This window comes from Pteronotus mesoamericanus, unplaced genomic scaffold, assembly GCF_021234165.1.
Source record: "Pteronotus mesoamericanus isolate MK-2021 breed Mesoamerican mustached bat unplaced genomic scaffold, CSHL_Meso_final scaffold_232, whole genome shotgun sequence".
NCBI lineage: Eukaryota > Metazoa > Chordata > Mammalia > Chiroptera > Mormoopidae > Pteronotus > Pteronotus mesoamericanus.
In genome coordinates this window covers 21,922,730-21,940,011 of record NW_026555311.1, presented here as the reverse complement: position 1 = coordinate 21,940,011, position 17,282 = coordinate 21,922,730, and the positions used below count along the sequence as shown (strand labels likewise).

At 33.9% G+C, this 17,282-nt stretch overlaps 1 protein-coding gene across 1 annotated transcript in view; it reads left to right on the top strand.

Annotated features, from left to right (window-relative positions):
* Positions 1-17,282, top strand: part of CCSER1 (coiled-coil serine rich protein 1) — an 898,936-nt gene that overhangs the window by 250,049 nt on the left and 631,605 nt on the right. Inside the window, exon 4 of the mRNA XM_054591576.1 lies at positions 260-353. Within this exon, the coding sequence (XP_054447551.1) occupies positions 260-353 (94 nt within the window). The remainder of the gene's footprint in view (positions 1-259; positions 354-17,282) is intronic.

Below are 17,282 nucleotides of genomic sequence, written 5' to 3'. Positions count from 1 at the left end.
GCTTACACATATATTTCTGTTAATTATACATGTCTTTAAAAAAGCTAACATACAAATAATTATAACAAGATTATTGTGATAATTCTTGGAATTTATATTAGGCTGAAAATCTTAAAGATAGTGAAAAAATTTCTGAGTATCAGTTAAATGTTTTCACTTCTAATTTGATTTCTTTTTTGCTTCATGGCATCTCCATATAAATGCTTTCTCAGCTTTTCAGTGTTTTGGTCTCTAACTACTGATTTTGCTTTTTCTTCAGGATGTTTTAAATAATTTGGGATCTTGTGAACTGGATGAAGATGATCTAATGCTTGATCTAGAATTATTAGAGGAACAGAATCTTCATCCTCCTGGTAAGTATTGAATAAATGCACAGTATTCTACAACTCTGATCCTAGTCATTTAGCTTTCATTGAAATGTTAAATATTGTTTAGGCTGCATTCAACCTTTTAATCCCCAGTTTGTATTTGGGCGAGGCACTTGCTAGGTACCATGGACACATGATTCGGTTATCTTAAAATCTGTCATGGAAATAGAAATCCTGTTGGGAGATAATTATAAATTTTGAAAGGAAACCGGTAAGACAAAAGTTTTTTAAAATAAGAAATCCTAATAAAACACTTAATGAAATAGTTAATGTATTTGGAAGAAAATAATAATTAAAATTCTAATTTTTAATTTACTTTATATAACCAAGTGGAGGGTTTGTGGATCTAGGTTTACTGTTTCTTTTTGTTGTTGTTGTTCAATTACAGTCATCCCCATTTCCCCCATTACTCTTCCCGAACCTACCCACCCCCACCGCCCCCATTCAGTCCTCCCCCCAGTTGTCTTTGTCCATGGGTCCATTATACACGTTCCTTGATGACCCTTCACTGTTTCAAATTTTAGTCGCTTTAATAATAACTGCAAGGTTCATTTTGATGTAATAAAGTTGACCTCAAAATCAATTATTACCAACAGCAACCACAAATACATACTCATAAATACTCATACACACATAGAATAATATTTTCTTATTGAATGAATTAACAAGGGAGTCTGTTATATTTTTAATAGTTTAAATTTATATTAAATGCCATGTCTCCAGGTACCAAATTAGTCTTTGAAGATGTTATAGGAATAAGTTATTTATTCAAATTTAGATATTTGACTACAAAGACAAGCTTTTATTTATTTATTTATTTTAAATAACACCTTTAGCATAGTCATTTTCAAGTCAAAGTAAAAATAATATTAAATTGGAGCTAAGAAATTTGGGATGTTACTGTATAAATTTGAGAAAATCAACCTCTTGGATTTTAGTACCCATATTTTTACATATTAGGACTTGCATATAATTTCCAACTCTAGTATGTTGTGACTAATTTTTGATTGTGCAGTATTTTTATATTTTTGATAATATATTAACAATTCTCAAAAAAAGACAATAGTGATGTTATTTCATAGTTTATTTCAGGTTAACATCAACAAGAAACTACTTGCATTTTTTAGTTGAATACAAACAGAATAACTTTCTTGAGACAATCTTCCTGTAGTTGATATGAAAGATATATTTTTGAAAACTATAGATTTTTTTCACTTTTATGTAATACCTTATGTGATTTTGTCATTCATGTTTACCATAAAGGAGTTACACATGTTGAGAATGTGCACCACATAAGAAAGGAATTTTGTAACTCTCTAGAGAAACTATACATGCACTTACCTTTAGATCCAGCTATCCAACTTTTAAAAATTTAACCCAAAGTCAGTGGAAGTATGCAAAATAATGTATGAATATAACTATTTATTGAAAAAATATTTGTAATAACAAAATATTGGAAATACCTTAAATGTATTTTCAACAGGACACTTGTTGAACATACAGTAATATAATAAGCTGTCGTTACAAGGAGTAATGAATGTGTCTATATTTGCTGTAGCATGGTTGTTAGGATGTATTCTTTGTTAGAGAATTTTGCAATGAATGATCAGACTGGCAGTACCTGAACCCACTATTCAATCTTAATGTCTCTAAAAGTGTAACAACCGGATATTTTGTCCCTCTTAATACCTAGAGAAGTACACAGTCCCACCACTGCTGCCCAGAAGTGCTTAAGCCTACTCTACTCTCTTGATTAAACTATGATTTTATAGGAAATGTTGAGATGAGGGGAGAGGGAATGTTAAATGACATGATGAGATTGCCAGCAACAAAAATTAGTTAAATTTAATCTTTTCCCTAAGAGAAAATCAAACACTTTTAATTAAGAAATTTATTTTAATGGACAAAGTATGCTTTCTGATTTGAAATTTTATTATCTAAATTTTTTGTAATATTTTAAGTGTTTAAGTGTTTTTTTAGTACTTATTACTCAAAAATTAGGGCCCTGGCCAGGGAGCTCTATTAGTAAGAGTGTCATCCAGGTAAGCCAAGGTTGCAGGTTTGACCTCCAGTCAGAGCGCATACAAGAAATAATCAGTAAATGCATAAATAAATAGAACAACAAATTAATATCTGTCTGTCCCTCTCTTACTTTCTATTAGATCTATCAATTAAAAAAATTATGATACTTTGCTTGTAACAGATGATAGATTTATTTGTGTTAAAAATAATGTGTTGAGCCCTGGCTGGTGTAGCTCAGTGGGTTGAGTGCCAGACTGTGAACTAATAAGTTGCCGGTTCAATTCCCAGTCAGGGCACATGCCTGGGTTGCAGGCCAGGTCTCTAGTAGAGGACATAAGAGAGTCAACCACACATTGATGTTTCTCTCCCTCTCTTTCCTCTTTTCTTCCCCTCTCTCTAAAAATAAATAAGTAAAATCTTTTTAAAAAACCCAATGTATTGAAATGCAAGAAAACATTTTTCCAGTTATTAGCCACATGTCCAAAATACTACAGCATATTTAAGATTGTGATTTCTCAAAGAAAGAATAAACCCTATGTTAAATACTTTAAAATGTATTAACCCAAATTTTTAATATTCAGAGTGAAAGAAAGCTCTTAGCTTGTATTAAATGTGATCTTAATGTCCAGATGAGTTACTCAATTGAAAATAGATTTTAGTTAGATATTATTCTTTGATAAAAAGTCCATAATTGTCATTTAGATGATAGAGTGAAGAAATTTTATATAGTTTTTGTTATTTTAGACATTATATCTAAAAACACCTAGGACAGTAACTCTTGGTATGTCTTCAGATGTAAATAGGAAAGTAATGGCCCAATGATATCAATTAGAAATTAATTAGGTAGATGCTAAATTATTTTGAGTTTGATAATCAAGCAGTATCAAATTCTGCAGTGAGTTAGGGACTCCTCCTGTGCCTATTAATTAAGGAGGTAATTTTTGTTATTAATTTTTGATGGATAATAGCATAGCAGAACAGAGATCAAACCCTAGTGGCTTTGCTAATATGAATGGTAATGTGCAAATTACAGCATTCACACAGGGAAAATTATAAAAAATAAACTATAGGTTTTTACAAGCTTTGGTATGTTTGGGCTTGAAAAAAAATGTGTGTAAAGTATCTTCAATCTGATTGTATAAAGGTAAGAAACATATGACACTTAATTTTGGAAGTATAATATAGAGCTAGAAATCTAGAATTTGAACAGACCAAGCCAACAACCAACAAATTATTTAATCTCTCTAAATTTCCCTATCTGCATCTGAAAATGGGAGCAACAAAAGTATCTACCTTATAAATTCGTTGTGAGAAATAATAATTTTAAAAGGCCCAGTAGAAAGTTCTATCTCATGTCTTGCATATAATATTTTTTAAAGAACTAGCTAATTCAACTTTTTATAATATGCATGATAAAATATGTTGTACCTGAGGTTCAGTAGGAATCCAATCTTGCAAATTTTGGTGATTTTTTCCAGTCTCTATTAATGGAATATCTCAACATTTTCAAGTGCATTACTTTTCAAATTTTAACTATAGAATACCACAATACATGCAATTAATTTTGTAATGATCACATATTTCAAAACTTATACAATAAAAGCATTAAATGAAATAATAAAAGAATAACATAATATTTTTTGAGTTTAAGTGACATTTTAATGAGTTAAACAATAACTTTCAGATTTGAGAAAATTGAAGCTTTGCATGATAAAATGTTGCACGACAGAGGGGCCCCGCAGGGGACAAGAGGGCACCTGCATGACCTGATTGCAGATGGAGCTCCGAAAGGCCGCCCGCTCACAGCCCTGTGTCTGGGCAGCCTGCCCTTGTTCTGCAGGCGTGCCAGGTTCCAGCCCAGCCCACCTGAGCTTGGGTCACCTCTGGTCATCACCACGCAACACCGAGCCCCAGTCACGCTCCCTTCCCTCCTCCGGCAGTTTCTCCCTATCCCAGAATTCCTACAGCTTTTCTTCCCAAGGGTTGAGCAGCTCAGAAATGGGGCCCAGTGGTACCAGGGACACTAGTGGACACCCGACCTTTGGTGGCCTGTGAAGTCTGTCAGCCCCAGGGCGTGTCCTTAGCAGCCTTTTCCATAGTCCTAGAAAAAGGCCTAAGGGCAATGCACGGAGGCCAGAACCATAGGGCCTTGCTGACACCCTTCTTCTTGAGAGTATCAGCTCCCTTATTCCCACCTCCATTCATTCCTTCTCTAACGAGCTATCCCTCCAGCCCAAGCCACCCCACTAGCCCCTGACAAGTGCAGCCGCTGGAAGGAGTGTGAGAGGTCTCAGCCGCTCTAGCCTCTCAGCTTCAGGCTGAGCTCCCCACAGGGTAATGCCCTAGCCTGGTGCACTCACGGGTCCAGCAGTGCCTGGGCCGTCTGGGCCAGTTAAGGACATTTAGGCCCAGCCCCCACGAGACTTGTGTATCGCTGCCAAACCCGAGGGTTCACGCAACATTTGGATGGCCTTTTAGCTCAAGCTGTGGAAAAAGCTGTAGGCAGTAGATATCTCACCTGAACCCAAAGTTTTTCCAAGTCTCAAGGCTCTGTGTTTAATGATTTTGATTATTATGACTAATCAAATTAATTTATTTAAAATTTTAAAATCACAATTATACTGAAACTTTTGTTTCAAACAGGCTCTTCCTCTTATTTTTCAGGTATGGGCACTGCTTATATATGTTTGTCTTTGACTTCATGTAAGGAGCCTAAGTGAACTTACATTTATTACTGAGGCATCTGCATTGTGCCAAAGACTGGTCTAGACCCTAAGTTGTTTCTGTTTTCGCTTGCTTTTAAGCATCGATTTATAAGCATTTTGGGTGATCTTACTTAATTTTATCCACAAGACTCTAGAAAGTACATGTATTAGTCTTTTTGCTTCATGGATGAAGGGATGGAAACACAGAAGAGCATTTTTGTTGGTCCAGGATTACAATCTAGTTCAGTGGAAGAACTAGGGTTTAATTTATACTGTATGACTTGATGCCTACCTACTGTTTTTACTATATAAAACTAAATGATTTTAGTTTCTAGAAAGAGCAGTTAAAATAAGGGTACATAATGCTCTATTGTAATACACTCTTTGTGTAACAGATGTAGTAAGGATGCAATTATGGTATTAGTTGTTAACTTGTGGTTTTGATCAGCTACTGCTGTTGCTTTCTCTTTTCTGCTTTAAAAGGGTTAGAATACCTGTTATCTGCTCAGCTGCCATTAGATGGCAATCTTATTCTGATAATGATGATAGTAATCCTATCAAACATTTGTATTCTGCTTTATATTTTAGAAGGGATTTCAAATATATTATCTCCTCATCAAATTATAACAACAACACTTTGAAGTAGGTGTTAATATATCCCAAGTACTGTAGAGGAAGCAAATACTATATGGTTAAAATATTTATTGAAATCCATACAGCTATTTAACAGAAAAAAAAAAAAGATAAATGAGAATCTCACTAAGATTGCTTCTTATCAAACAAATCATCTGTTTGCTATCAATTATTTATTTGTATCTAATTAATAATTAAAATTTAATTGATAAGTAACTTGTAAGTAAAAAATATTCTTACAAAATTGTTGCCAAGTGGCTATGTGAACAGAAAGATATGAAAGCTGAAGAGACACCAGAATACTCCCTGATTTGATGTGGCCTGCATGTATCTGCATGTATCCTATTTTCCCTCACGACTTCACAAAACTGAAGAGTAAAATAGTTGGAAGTGCCTGATAGTTTTAAGAACTCAACTATGCTGTTTCTCATGTTTTGTTGACTTTTTCAACTTGGTGCAGGTGAAGCATATTGTGAGAGGTAGGTATCAATCCATACTCATAGCTACTACTGTTTAGTAAGCGAAGTGGCATTAGAAGACTTTTGAAGATTATTTTCTTCCTTTACAGTTATCATTGTATAAAGAAGATCATCTGCTTTTGAGTTTGACTCTCAATTTATAATTTCTCAGCCATTTGTTTGAGAATACTTTGTCCATTAAATTGAAGTCTACTTATTGAAAACTTGTATTGATCACAAAAAGACAAAAATCATTAAAAATTGCACTGATTCTTAGAGTAGTTCTTCAATTAGTCAAAAGATAGTTTTCAAAAGTATAATACCATTAAAGAAAAAGATTACTTTTCTCATGAAGTTTATGAAAAGTATGCCAAACTTGTTCTGCCATAGTGAAATTAGAAAATTTTCTTCAGTCACTTCCAATTTTTTGACCTAGTTATTGATAATAGGTTTTAAAAATGACAGATGAAACTATAAAAGAAAATATGTTGACTAAGTAATTATTTTGTTGGAGAATTTATTTGATAATAATCATGGCTCCCATATATAAAAGTGTGTTTTATAAAAATACTCAACAAAATATTAGTGAATCAAATGAAACAATGTGTAAAGAGTATTAGCCCAGATCTTAACATCAAATGACAGGTTCTTTTCACTATCTTTCTAGACCTTGCTGCTTCTAATTTTGTGTACAATTCTAATACATTTGATTAGATATTTTCCAAAGTCATTGAAAATCATAGTAACATCTTAGAAGAGAAAAGGTTTGCTTCAAGCAGACATGCTTAATGTGGTGAAAAATAAGCACTGTTAGCCTAAAAGGAAGAGAAAAGGCAAAAAAACAAAAACAAAAACAAAAAACTTTTGAAAAGTAGGCAAAATCATAAAGCAGAACAGTTGGAGATCATTTAATGTAGGAGCAGAGATCTCTGTCTATATCAGCAGGTCATGATATGTTATTGTATTGTAATAACTTCCTTCATAGCACTTTAAACATCATTATAGCCCTGAATCAACAAAAACAGTTATATTCTGTCTTCTCTCATAAGACAGTAACCTGTATAATTCACTTCGGAAGTGTATTCTCCTACACTGCCATTTTTACTCTTTAATATGTTAAGAGAAAAAAATTCCTAGTTCTTCATAAACTAACTATCCAGAAGTATCACTTCATAAAGATTCTGTTTTGCAAAAATTTAAATATATTTTAAAATAGATTAATTTTTAAATAATGTTCATATTTTTCCCATATTTCTTTCCCCAAGTCCTAACAAATGACTGAATAGACATAAGAAGTGTTGTATAAAAATGTTTACCAATTATTGTCCTTGAAAGAGCAATAATTTATATATGGTCTACTGATAGAGCATAGGAATCATGATATTACTTAAACACAAGACTATACAATTGTCAGTAATATCTATTTTCCGTGTAGATACTTCAAAAAATTAATGGTTTTTATTTATTTGTTGTTTTTGCTTGACCAGCTCATTAATCAGCGAATTGATTGATTTATTAATTTAATATTAAATTTTTATTTCAATTTTTTAAATATTAACGTAGTTCAAAATAGGACACTCACTTGGGCACATTGTTTTAGATAGTCAGTTTTCCGGGTTAAATGGTGTACTTGAGTGACTGAAGAATGGACATAACTGAAGAGAATTTCAGATCACATGAAATTCTGCTCCCTGTGGATGTTCATTGTTTTAAAGGTCTTGTTCAAAGTCATACTATTATTCTATAGTACAAACAGGCCTGTTAATAAGAAATTGACTAGTTGCACTTAGTAAGAACAATTGTAATTAATTTTTTTATATAATTGCCAACAGAGTAAATCATCTATATGAGTGGATTTTAAAGTGCCTCTGGCTATTTTGCCTGTCAGCCTTTGCTATACTTCAAGAAGATTGCTTAGCTACAAAGGTTTTCAGGTAGAATAGTTTTGAAAATCTAATCAACTATATTTGAAAAATGTTTACATGTTCTGACCTAATTTAATATTAAATGACAACAATTTTAATGAAGTCATAAAATTGACTTGTAACCTGCTATTGTAGCATTTTCTACCATTATACACTCTTCTGCTTTGCAAAAGGGCAGCCAGTAGTTCAAGTTCATTAGAGGATACAGTCAAAGAAAAGATTTCTTTCATTCAGCATGGTTTTTCTAGAGTAATTAAAAAGAAAATATGCATCTCAATATAAAATTTCCTGCCCTTTTACAATTTTGTAGTGACATCTCCATATAATTGCTTGAATAATGCCAACAAAATCAGCTGTCACTATCAAAATGAATAAATAATCAAGAAAGCAAATCCTGTTCTTTGTTCTGAAGAAGTAGAATATTTATTGACTTAAAATTGTTCACCAACAAGAAAAAGAATGACTGACATGAAACAGAATTTTCTACAGTACCTGAGGCAGAAAAGAGAGAAATAATAATGAATATTTCACATTAAACAACAAATCAAATTATAATTGTACAAAGTAAAAACAACTATAGAATTTCTATTCTTTGGATTATAAAAATTTAGTAGCATCATTGTATCAGGTATTACTATAGCATGTTGCCCCTTTTATTTATATTCTGATTCTCCATCTTACTCAAACTTTCCAAGAGTCAACAGTGAAACTGGGGATCTCTTTTAGAAGGACCACCTTTTCTATAACTGGACATCTTAGTATGCTAGGATAATTTACATACAACCAATAATTTGTCTAATAGTAGATTTGAGTGATGCCATGGTATTAGTGTCAAATACTGGTTCCCCAATCTACTGATAAGACCTAGCACAGTTTATTCTTTAGTGAGGTAATGAACTCTGGTACCTTTTTTGGAGGCGGAAGAATCAGTTAGGACTTATTGAAATTGTTTAATTTGGTTTAAGGCAGATCTTTCATTTTGGGAGCTTGATTGGGATTGGTAAAGATCATTGTATACTAGTTTAGAAATGTAGAATTGGAAGCAGAGAGGGGAGGCTTTTTTTTCTTTTTTTCCTTTTTTTTTTTTTTTTTTTTGAGAGAGAGAGAGAAAGTGTGTGCAAAAGAGATTGCTTGGTTGTTCCACTTATTTGTGCAGTCATTTGGTTGATTCTTGTATGTGCCTTGACCAGGGATTGAACCTGAGACCTTGGAGTATTGGGAATGACCATTTAACCATATGAGCTAGCTGGCCAGGGCAAAATGAGGATTTTAAAGTGAAGGATTTTATGATTTTTAGGGCATAAGCTATTTGTTGATGTTTTCTATTGAAGAATTGGTGGGTCTTTGAGGGAAATCCACCCCCCAGTCAAATGAACAATAGTTACTTGGAGCAGTTAAGTTATTCCAGTAAAGACAATGAAATAATAAAATGATGTTCATATAGACAGTTACTTGTCTGGGAGTTGGTGGCTTTAGGTCTGAATCTCCCCATTGAGGGAGACATAAGGATAGGCCATTTTTAATTGGAGGCGAGATCAATCCCGATTTTCACTACTGTTTGAGGTGTCATAATCACATATCAAGTTGTCTAATCATCCATAAAAGTCAGATTTTCCTCTTCCTTCTGCTGAATGAGCTTTTCTCAGCTGTGTCATTTGATAGAGGTGCAGCTGAGTAACATCATTTAAGACTCTGGAGATGACACATCTGAACTGCAACACAAACAGTGAAAGAAGAATTCTGATTAGTGTTCATTGTTTACTCTCAGCCAAAAGTTGAGTTCTGAGATTAAACAAGAGAAGAGATCCCGTCCCTGTTCTGAAGAGCCTACAGAACCAGATATGGGGTTGTTAGCCAAACTACCTAATTTTCTGATTTTTTTTTTTTTACTTTTAGACAGGGTACCTTGGGTAAGAGGACAAAAGTGTCTCCAGCCTAGGCCTCAAATGAGTATTTGAAAAAGGTTTATATAGAAAGTAGAAGTATTTCCTGGATTAAAGTATTTTAAAACTTTGTCTCAATTAAAACGTGTTTTCACCGTCCTAAAAAGGGTAAGATATATAGGAACATTATTGGAATGATATGTTAAACCAGCTTGATACTGTGTATTTGTCCATATTTGAAGATAATGAAGAGAATTAAAAAGTTTCTTTTATTGTTTCTGTGAGATAATGTCTGTTAACTAAACATCACCTATATGCACTGAAAGATCTGAGGATTTTTTTTTTTTTGATATCATGACAGCAATAATAACTTGGGCCTGCTTCCTCAATTGGAGCACTCATAGATTAGAAATTATTAAAATACATATTACCTGGGGAAAATAATGATAAAAATATTCTGAGGAAAGTGGAAATGGAGGTATTGCCAATTTTACCAGGTGGTTTTCTTTTTAAATAGCTTATTTCGGTGATTTGAAGAGTCACTTTATTTCATATTTCAGTCTGATATTGATGTGTTTATAATGAAGATATTTAAGCCTTGAGTCCTAGATTACCTGCAATTTTGATTTTCTTTTGAAGAGGTGCATAAAATGCATCTTATAATCAATGGTATCGCAGATAAATCAAATATATTAGATAAGAAAAATAGAAATCGGAGAGACCCATAGGAGTGAAATATGACCCTGGTACCTATGAGTTTATATCTCCTCCATTTAAAGAATCCAGAATAACTTCCAGTTCTTAACAGAAACTCGTTTCCTTTTACATTGCCTTGTAATTTTCAAAGGTAAAATGTTTATCATCTTCAGTATGGTATTAACTGCAACACTCACATTTCTCTATTTGTGTACATTGGTTATATAGTATATTTTATTGTTTTGTGCTTATCCATGCATTTGTATGTTCATATTTTTCCTAGCCCTACCTACTATGATCTTCGTTATTCTAATGCAAACTACCCTCATTATTCTGAAATAAACTACCTTCGAGAGATTTCCGTTCCTAAGAATTAAATTTTCATCTCACATTCTGCATTTTTATTACTCTGTAAAAATAAGAGGTCGACTTCAATCGTCACTCAGAAATACTGACTCCATAGTGTCTATTCAGTTTAAGCCTCTCTCATGATGCACAGGTATATATATTTAACAGTCAGTTAACAGTTTCATCGATTATTGTCAGTTTTATGCTTTAGACTTAATGGATTCAAGATTAACTTTATTCTTCCTGCTTTATAATTTGTTCTTGCCCTATTTATTTCTCTCCTCATGAATGATCCCATCATTGTGCAGACTACAACATTTGAAATCAGGTATTGTTAGCTTTCATTGATTCTACTTTTTAAGTATTCTTGATTCTACACCTTTCTCTACACAATTTTCATTTAAACATTTATTCAGGCCAACATCATTTTTCCTCTAATTCTCTTCCTAGTTGGAGTTTTGAGGCCCTTTCTCTGTTTCTGGTGGCCATCTTTGTTTTCATTTTTTTTCTCTTAGTTTCCAACTTGATGCAGAACTCAGGATCTTTTTCAGTTTTCCATTCCTGACTGCACCCCACAAAGTTTTTCTGTCACATAAAGCTTTCACGATTAATGTTGAATCCATTTCAGCTTTTGGAGACATGGAGAGTAATCAGCTAGTTCAGGGAAGAGCATGGCAATTGAAAATGCACAGAGGTGAGAGAGAATGTAGAATTTTCAAGAGTTTCATTTTTCTGTCTTCTGCACTTTCCTTTCTTTCCTGCGGCCTCATTCTTCTCCAAATTCTGGCCCATTAGTCTTCTTTCTTTCTTCAGTTCACATAAAGCAGGTCTAGAGGCTCCTCCTATGTGTCAGCTGACGCTCAGACCCAAGGCAGAGACTCCACCTTCAAATACAGTTAAGCAGACCATCTTCCCAACAAAAGCAAGGCTTTTCCCAACTGGATTCTCATTACCACTGCTCCAGGGTTAATCTAGTTTCCATCTAATCACATATACTTGCCTCCTGTTTTACCTCTGTTTGACCTCCTTTGCTCCATTCTCCATATTGTTCACAAAGTGTGCTAGCATACTAATTTGGTCTTGGTCACTGATATATTTATAATTTTATTTTGTTATTCTCCATTACCTTCATTATGAATTATAATTTCTGTATAAATGGGATAAAGTGATGGAAAAAATACAATAAAAATAAACTAGTAAAAAATTACAATTTTTAGCATGGCTTACAAAGTTCCCAAGCTTCTCACCACTTATATTTACATAAATAAGATTGACTTCCAGAAAACATTTAAGAAGCTGTATGTACTACCATCCCTAGGATTATGGTATCAAAAATAAGACATGTTATAACATATGGTCTAATGGAGAATTCTATTTTTAAACAATTGTTAAGGAGAAAAAGAGCAGTGTACGGTGAGTGGAAAGATATGACAGTTTTGGTGGTGAGGAAAGACTTCCTGAGGAGGTGACATTTAAGCTTTTACATGAAGGATAGGTAAGGAATAAATGTGATGTTTCAAGGCCTGTTTTCCCATCCTCAAATGCCCTTTTATTATTTACTGTAGGTGTTCAGCTGCTAAAACAAATTCTGGAAACCATTGATCTATTTGAAGTCAGTGAGGCACTCTTAAAAAAATAAGTATAATACTAAGGCAATAATGATAAGGGTAAATGAACACGACATATATTCAGGGGAAAGGGATATTTCTGTGGGCTGCAGTAGGTGAGTTAGGCTTTAGGAGAGGTTGTACTGAAACTGTCTTTAAATAAAGTGCAATGAAGTTGGAGTGGGGAGGCATTCCATGATCAGGAATCAATTTAAAGAAAAGCTTAAAGACATAAATATTTAAGTAGATCTGAAATATAATAGAGGGTTAGACCAAACTTTTGAATGCAAACATTGTTTGGGAATTACACATAAAATTTTTAATCCTATTAATATATTTTATCAAGTTTTAAAATGGTCAAAAACAAAATAAGACTTTGTTTTTAACTTCTGCTGTAAAATAAACTACTAAATGTATAAATATTTGAATTAAAGAATAACTTGTTCCTTTTTAATATATGACTTTGCTGATATATATCAATAAAAATTGTCATAAAGTATTCACCAGGAATGATAGTTTTACTAATTGGATCTTTGTAATATACTCTTCCAAATAACTCTGTTCTATTTCTAGCAGAATTGCTTTCAAGTTGTTTTGAATAATGAAATAATCTGAAAAAATCTAGATAATTCTTTCAAAAAATTTTAAATGTGTTTTATGAGATAGGAAAGAAATATATCTGCAGGAAAAAAGTAAACTTCATATGCAAACTTTTGAAAGTAATTATTAAAGCTAGCTTTCTTTCTAACCAGTTTGAAATGTTGAGGGCCATTTTGTGTGTCTAATAGCCAAATATGTGTTCATATTTTTTAGCCTAGCAAGATCTAATACAGATACTGTTCTTAGTCCAGCTACTTAAGTTCTCTGAGAATTCATTTTCTAACACTGGAGAATTAGTACAAAAATTATTAACTTTATTAAAATGAGCATATAATTTTTAAAAAGAAGGAAAGTTAGATATATTCTAATCAGCTACTTAGTTCTTTGAGGATTCTTTTTCTAACACTGGAGATTTAGTACAAAAATTATTAACTTCATTAAAAATAGAATATTATGTTTAAAAAGGAAAGAAACTTAGATATATTCTAATCTAACAATCTTTATATATGAGGAAATTCAAATCCATGAGTCAAGTGACTTGCTATCATCTAAATTGCAAAAAATAGATTATAGGATGGAATAATTTGAATAATTTGAGATATTTAATAAAAGTAATACATATTATAAATGGAAATATAAGTTAAGCCTTAAGTGACTGTGAGTCTTGATAATATACTATATGGCCCTTCTATGACACCATTTAAAAATTTGTGGTTAAGTTTATCCAACAAGTATAATTCAAAGCTATATGATTATTTTTATGAAATATATTCAACACCCAGGGGAAAGAAATTTAAACAAAAATACAAACAACGCCCTGTCCAGGTGGCTTCATTGCTGGAAGTGTCGTCCCACGCACCAAAAGTTTGCGGATTTGGTTCCCAGTCAGGGCACATACCTGGGTTGCAGGTTTAATCCCTGTTGGGGCTCTTGTGGGGAACAACCAATCAATGTTTCTCTTTCACATCAATGTTTCTCTTTTTGTCTCTCTTTCCCTTCTTCTCGTTCTCTCTAAAATGAATGGATATATCCTTAGGTGAAGATTTTTTAAAACACTACAAGCAAGGGTATTTCTTTAGCAACTCCATGGTCTTAAGTGTACATTCATATGATTGGATGTAGATCTGATATTCCAAGTGTATTTTAAATTTGATTTTAATTATATTCAGTAATATATATTTATATGTGCTAATTTTGAGCTTAGAGGCATGATGAGATTCTTGTTATTCTGGAATAAAGGAAACTGTACGCTTAATGATTAGAATGTAATGTTAATCAGCCCCATTTTCAATCTGGCTTTTTTAATAGCCACCAGAAACAAAAATTCATTTTTGTAAGAGGCATATCTGTGGTTTTGTTATATTAGCTGAATCTTTTAGTATTGACTGGACCTGGCTGATACAATTTATAGATATGATACCCATAGGTTGAGCAAGTGTTACAGATAGATTCGCTCATTTATCTTTTATTTTCCCTTTTCTGTTTTATATTTTCAATACTCTTCAGGAGATGAATATATTTGCTAAAAATATAAAAGCTGTAGCCTATTATACAAAATATAGAGTTGCCTTATTAGGCAGCATTTCACAGTGGAATCTCCCCTTTTATTTCTTATCTTCTGCATCACTATCTTACTCCGACCTGTATCTTTCCAGCAACAGAAAAGGAAATGCTCTGATACACTTAGTGAATAAGAGAATTATGTAAAAAAATATATTTAGTTTCAGCATGCTAAACATTAAGTAAACAATATGAAAATCAGAATGTCAATCAGGGATGTCCAACCTGTGGCCCTCTGGCCACATGCAGCCCAGGATGGCTGTGAATGCATCCCAATATAAAATTGTAAATTTACTTAAAACATTAGATTTTTGTCATTACATGTCACAATGTATCTAATGTGTGGCCCAAGACAACTCTCCTCCATCCAGTGTGGCCCAGAGATGCCAAAATGTTGAACACCCCTAAATGGAAGAAAATGGATAATAGTGAATCAAGCTTGTGGCCAAAGAATATATTCTCCCAGGAGAAATGCTTTGTGACACAGGTCTTGTTGTCGTGTGTTGCGTGGGGGGAGGGGAAGGAGCGCTGCTGTGGGTCGCCGCGTCCCCAGCCTGGGCAACAGCTGCTGCGGTGCGGCGGTGGGGGGCAGGGGGGGAGGGGGGACAGAGCACGTGGGTGGGGAGCGTGGTGCTTGGGGATCTGAAGGTTACTGTTCAGGGCAGCTGAGATGGGACCGGGGACTTGGAATCCCACAGAGCCCGACCCGAGGGTGTCACAGATGGGGGAATAAACACAAGTCGTTCCAAACACTTCTCTGTTTGCCAGGAGAGGGGACATGGTACATCCCCCTAGTGGGAAAGGCCTCGAGCCCCTGCGTTCAAAGGCTTTTATTGAAAAGATTATCAGTGGGGCCAGGTAACGGGAATGCACAGATTATCTCATTACATCAGTTAATGTTTACAGAGAATGGGTGATGTTTTGAAGAAAACAAATGGCAGGAACACACTGATTTACTGGGTTGGAGAGGAGACGGGTAAACAAGGCAGAGGACTAAACATGAGAGCATAGTAAACACAAGAGTGCCTAAGGGTATAGGGTTAGGGTCTGTGAATAACATAAATTTCTTTCCCAGCATGAGCTGGCTAGAGCTTCTGAGGGAAGAACAAAGCACACTTTAAGAATTTACTTTTAGTCTTGATTTACCTGGGAACCACCAGATCTGGTTTAGGGCTGTCTTTGGTATTGCTTGAGCCTGAGCCAGGTTGGTGGAGGGAACCACCAAGAGGCAAGGAGATTCTTTCAGATAGAATGAGGACTCTGGCCATGTCCAAGCAGAGCCAAGGGGTGTGGGCCTTTTTGCCCTTTCTCTGTGTCCCCCAATTTCTTGTCTGCTTCCCATACCGGTTGATGTCTGGCTTAGGTTGCCCCTCCATCGAGGGGTCTTACCCATCATCAACAAGTGATCATCACAGGACTAAGCAGAGAGGCAGGGGCTATGCCCTTGCAAGGGGCACAGGTTATATCTCCTCATAGGCCTGTTTCTCCAAGGCCTCCTGATTATTTCCAGCCGTGGTGCCCTCCTGCCTGTCAGCGGGGTTAGAGTTCCTGAAACCAGACAGGGCGTTTCCCAACATTATGTGTACTTATTTTAGGAGATGCTTTCTGTTTACCTGCTTTATCTATAAATATCTCAATGGTCTTACCTTAGGCCTTTGAACTTATTCTCCCACATTTGACCATTTATTAGTAATAAGTGTAGCTTCAAATGCCTGTTTAAAAATGCCGCTCATTCTATGGTAAATGCTATTTAGCTTTGTATTTGCAAAATTAGACAAATACTATATATATCATTTAAATCTTCTAATATCAATGCTGCCAGGAAACTGCCTATCTCATAGAAATTTGATAATTAATAACAAAACTTATATATTTAAAGTTTTGTAGTTATGAAAGAAGAAAACTTAAAAAACCTCTGTGGCTAAATATCTTTTAGAAGCATTTATATAGAAGTGAATTTGTGCATAACTAAAACAAATCAAACCGAACTGCTTTGCTTCTATTGTAAGTCAGTATTTTATTTTGTGCACTGAAATAGAGTTCAGAGCTCATAGACTGTGGTAAAGATGGGTATAAGCCCTGTTCCCAGAGACATGCCCTATGCTTTTTTGTTTTGAACAGAAATTGTTGAGTGAATGTGTGTGTGTGTGTGTATTTTGGGCGTGAAAAGAGACAACAGGAAGAGAAAAAATATATATCAGACAGAATTAAGCAATGAATAACTGAATGTGTGAGTTATTATAAAATATAATAATAAAAAGATGTAAAGATATTATCTTTAAAACAATTATGATACAATTCAATGATCCATAACAATATTTGATTGGAAATCCCTGAACATAGTTATAAACCCTGAGGCATTTCAAATATATTTTCTGAAGAAAAATTATCTGTAACTACATATGCTTCTGTTTAATAGTATCATGTTTGTTACAAAGCAAATTTATCTATTTATCAGAAATTTGCTAGAATATTAA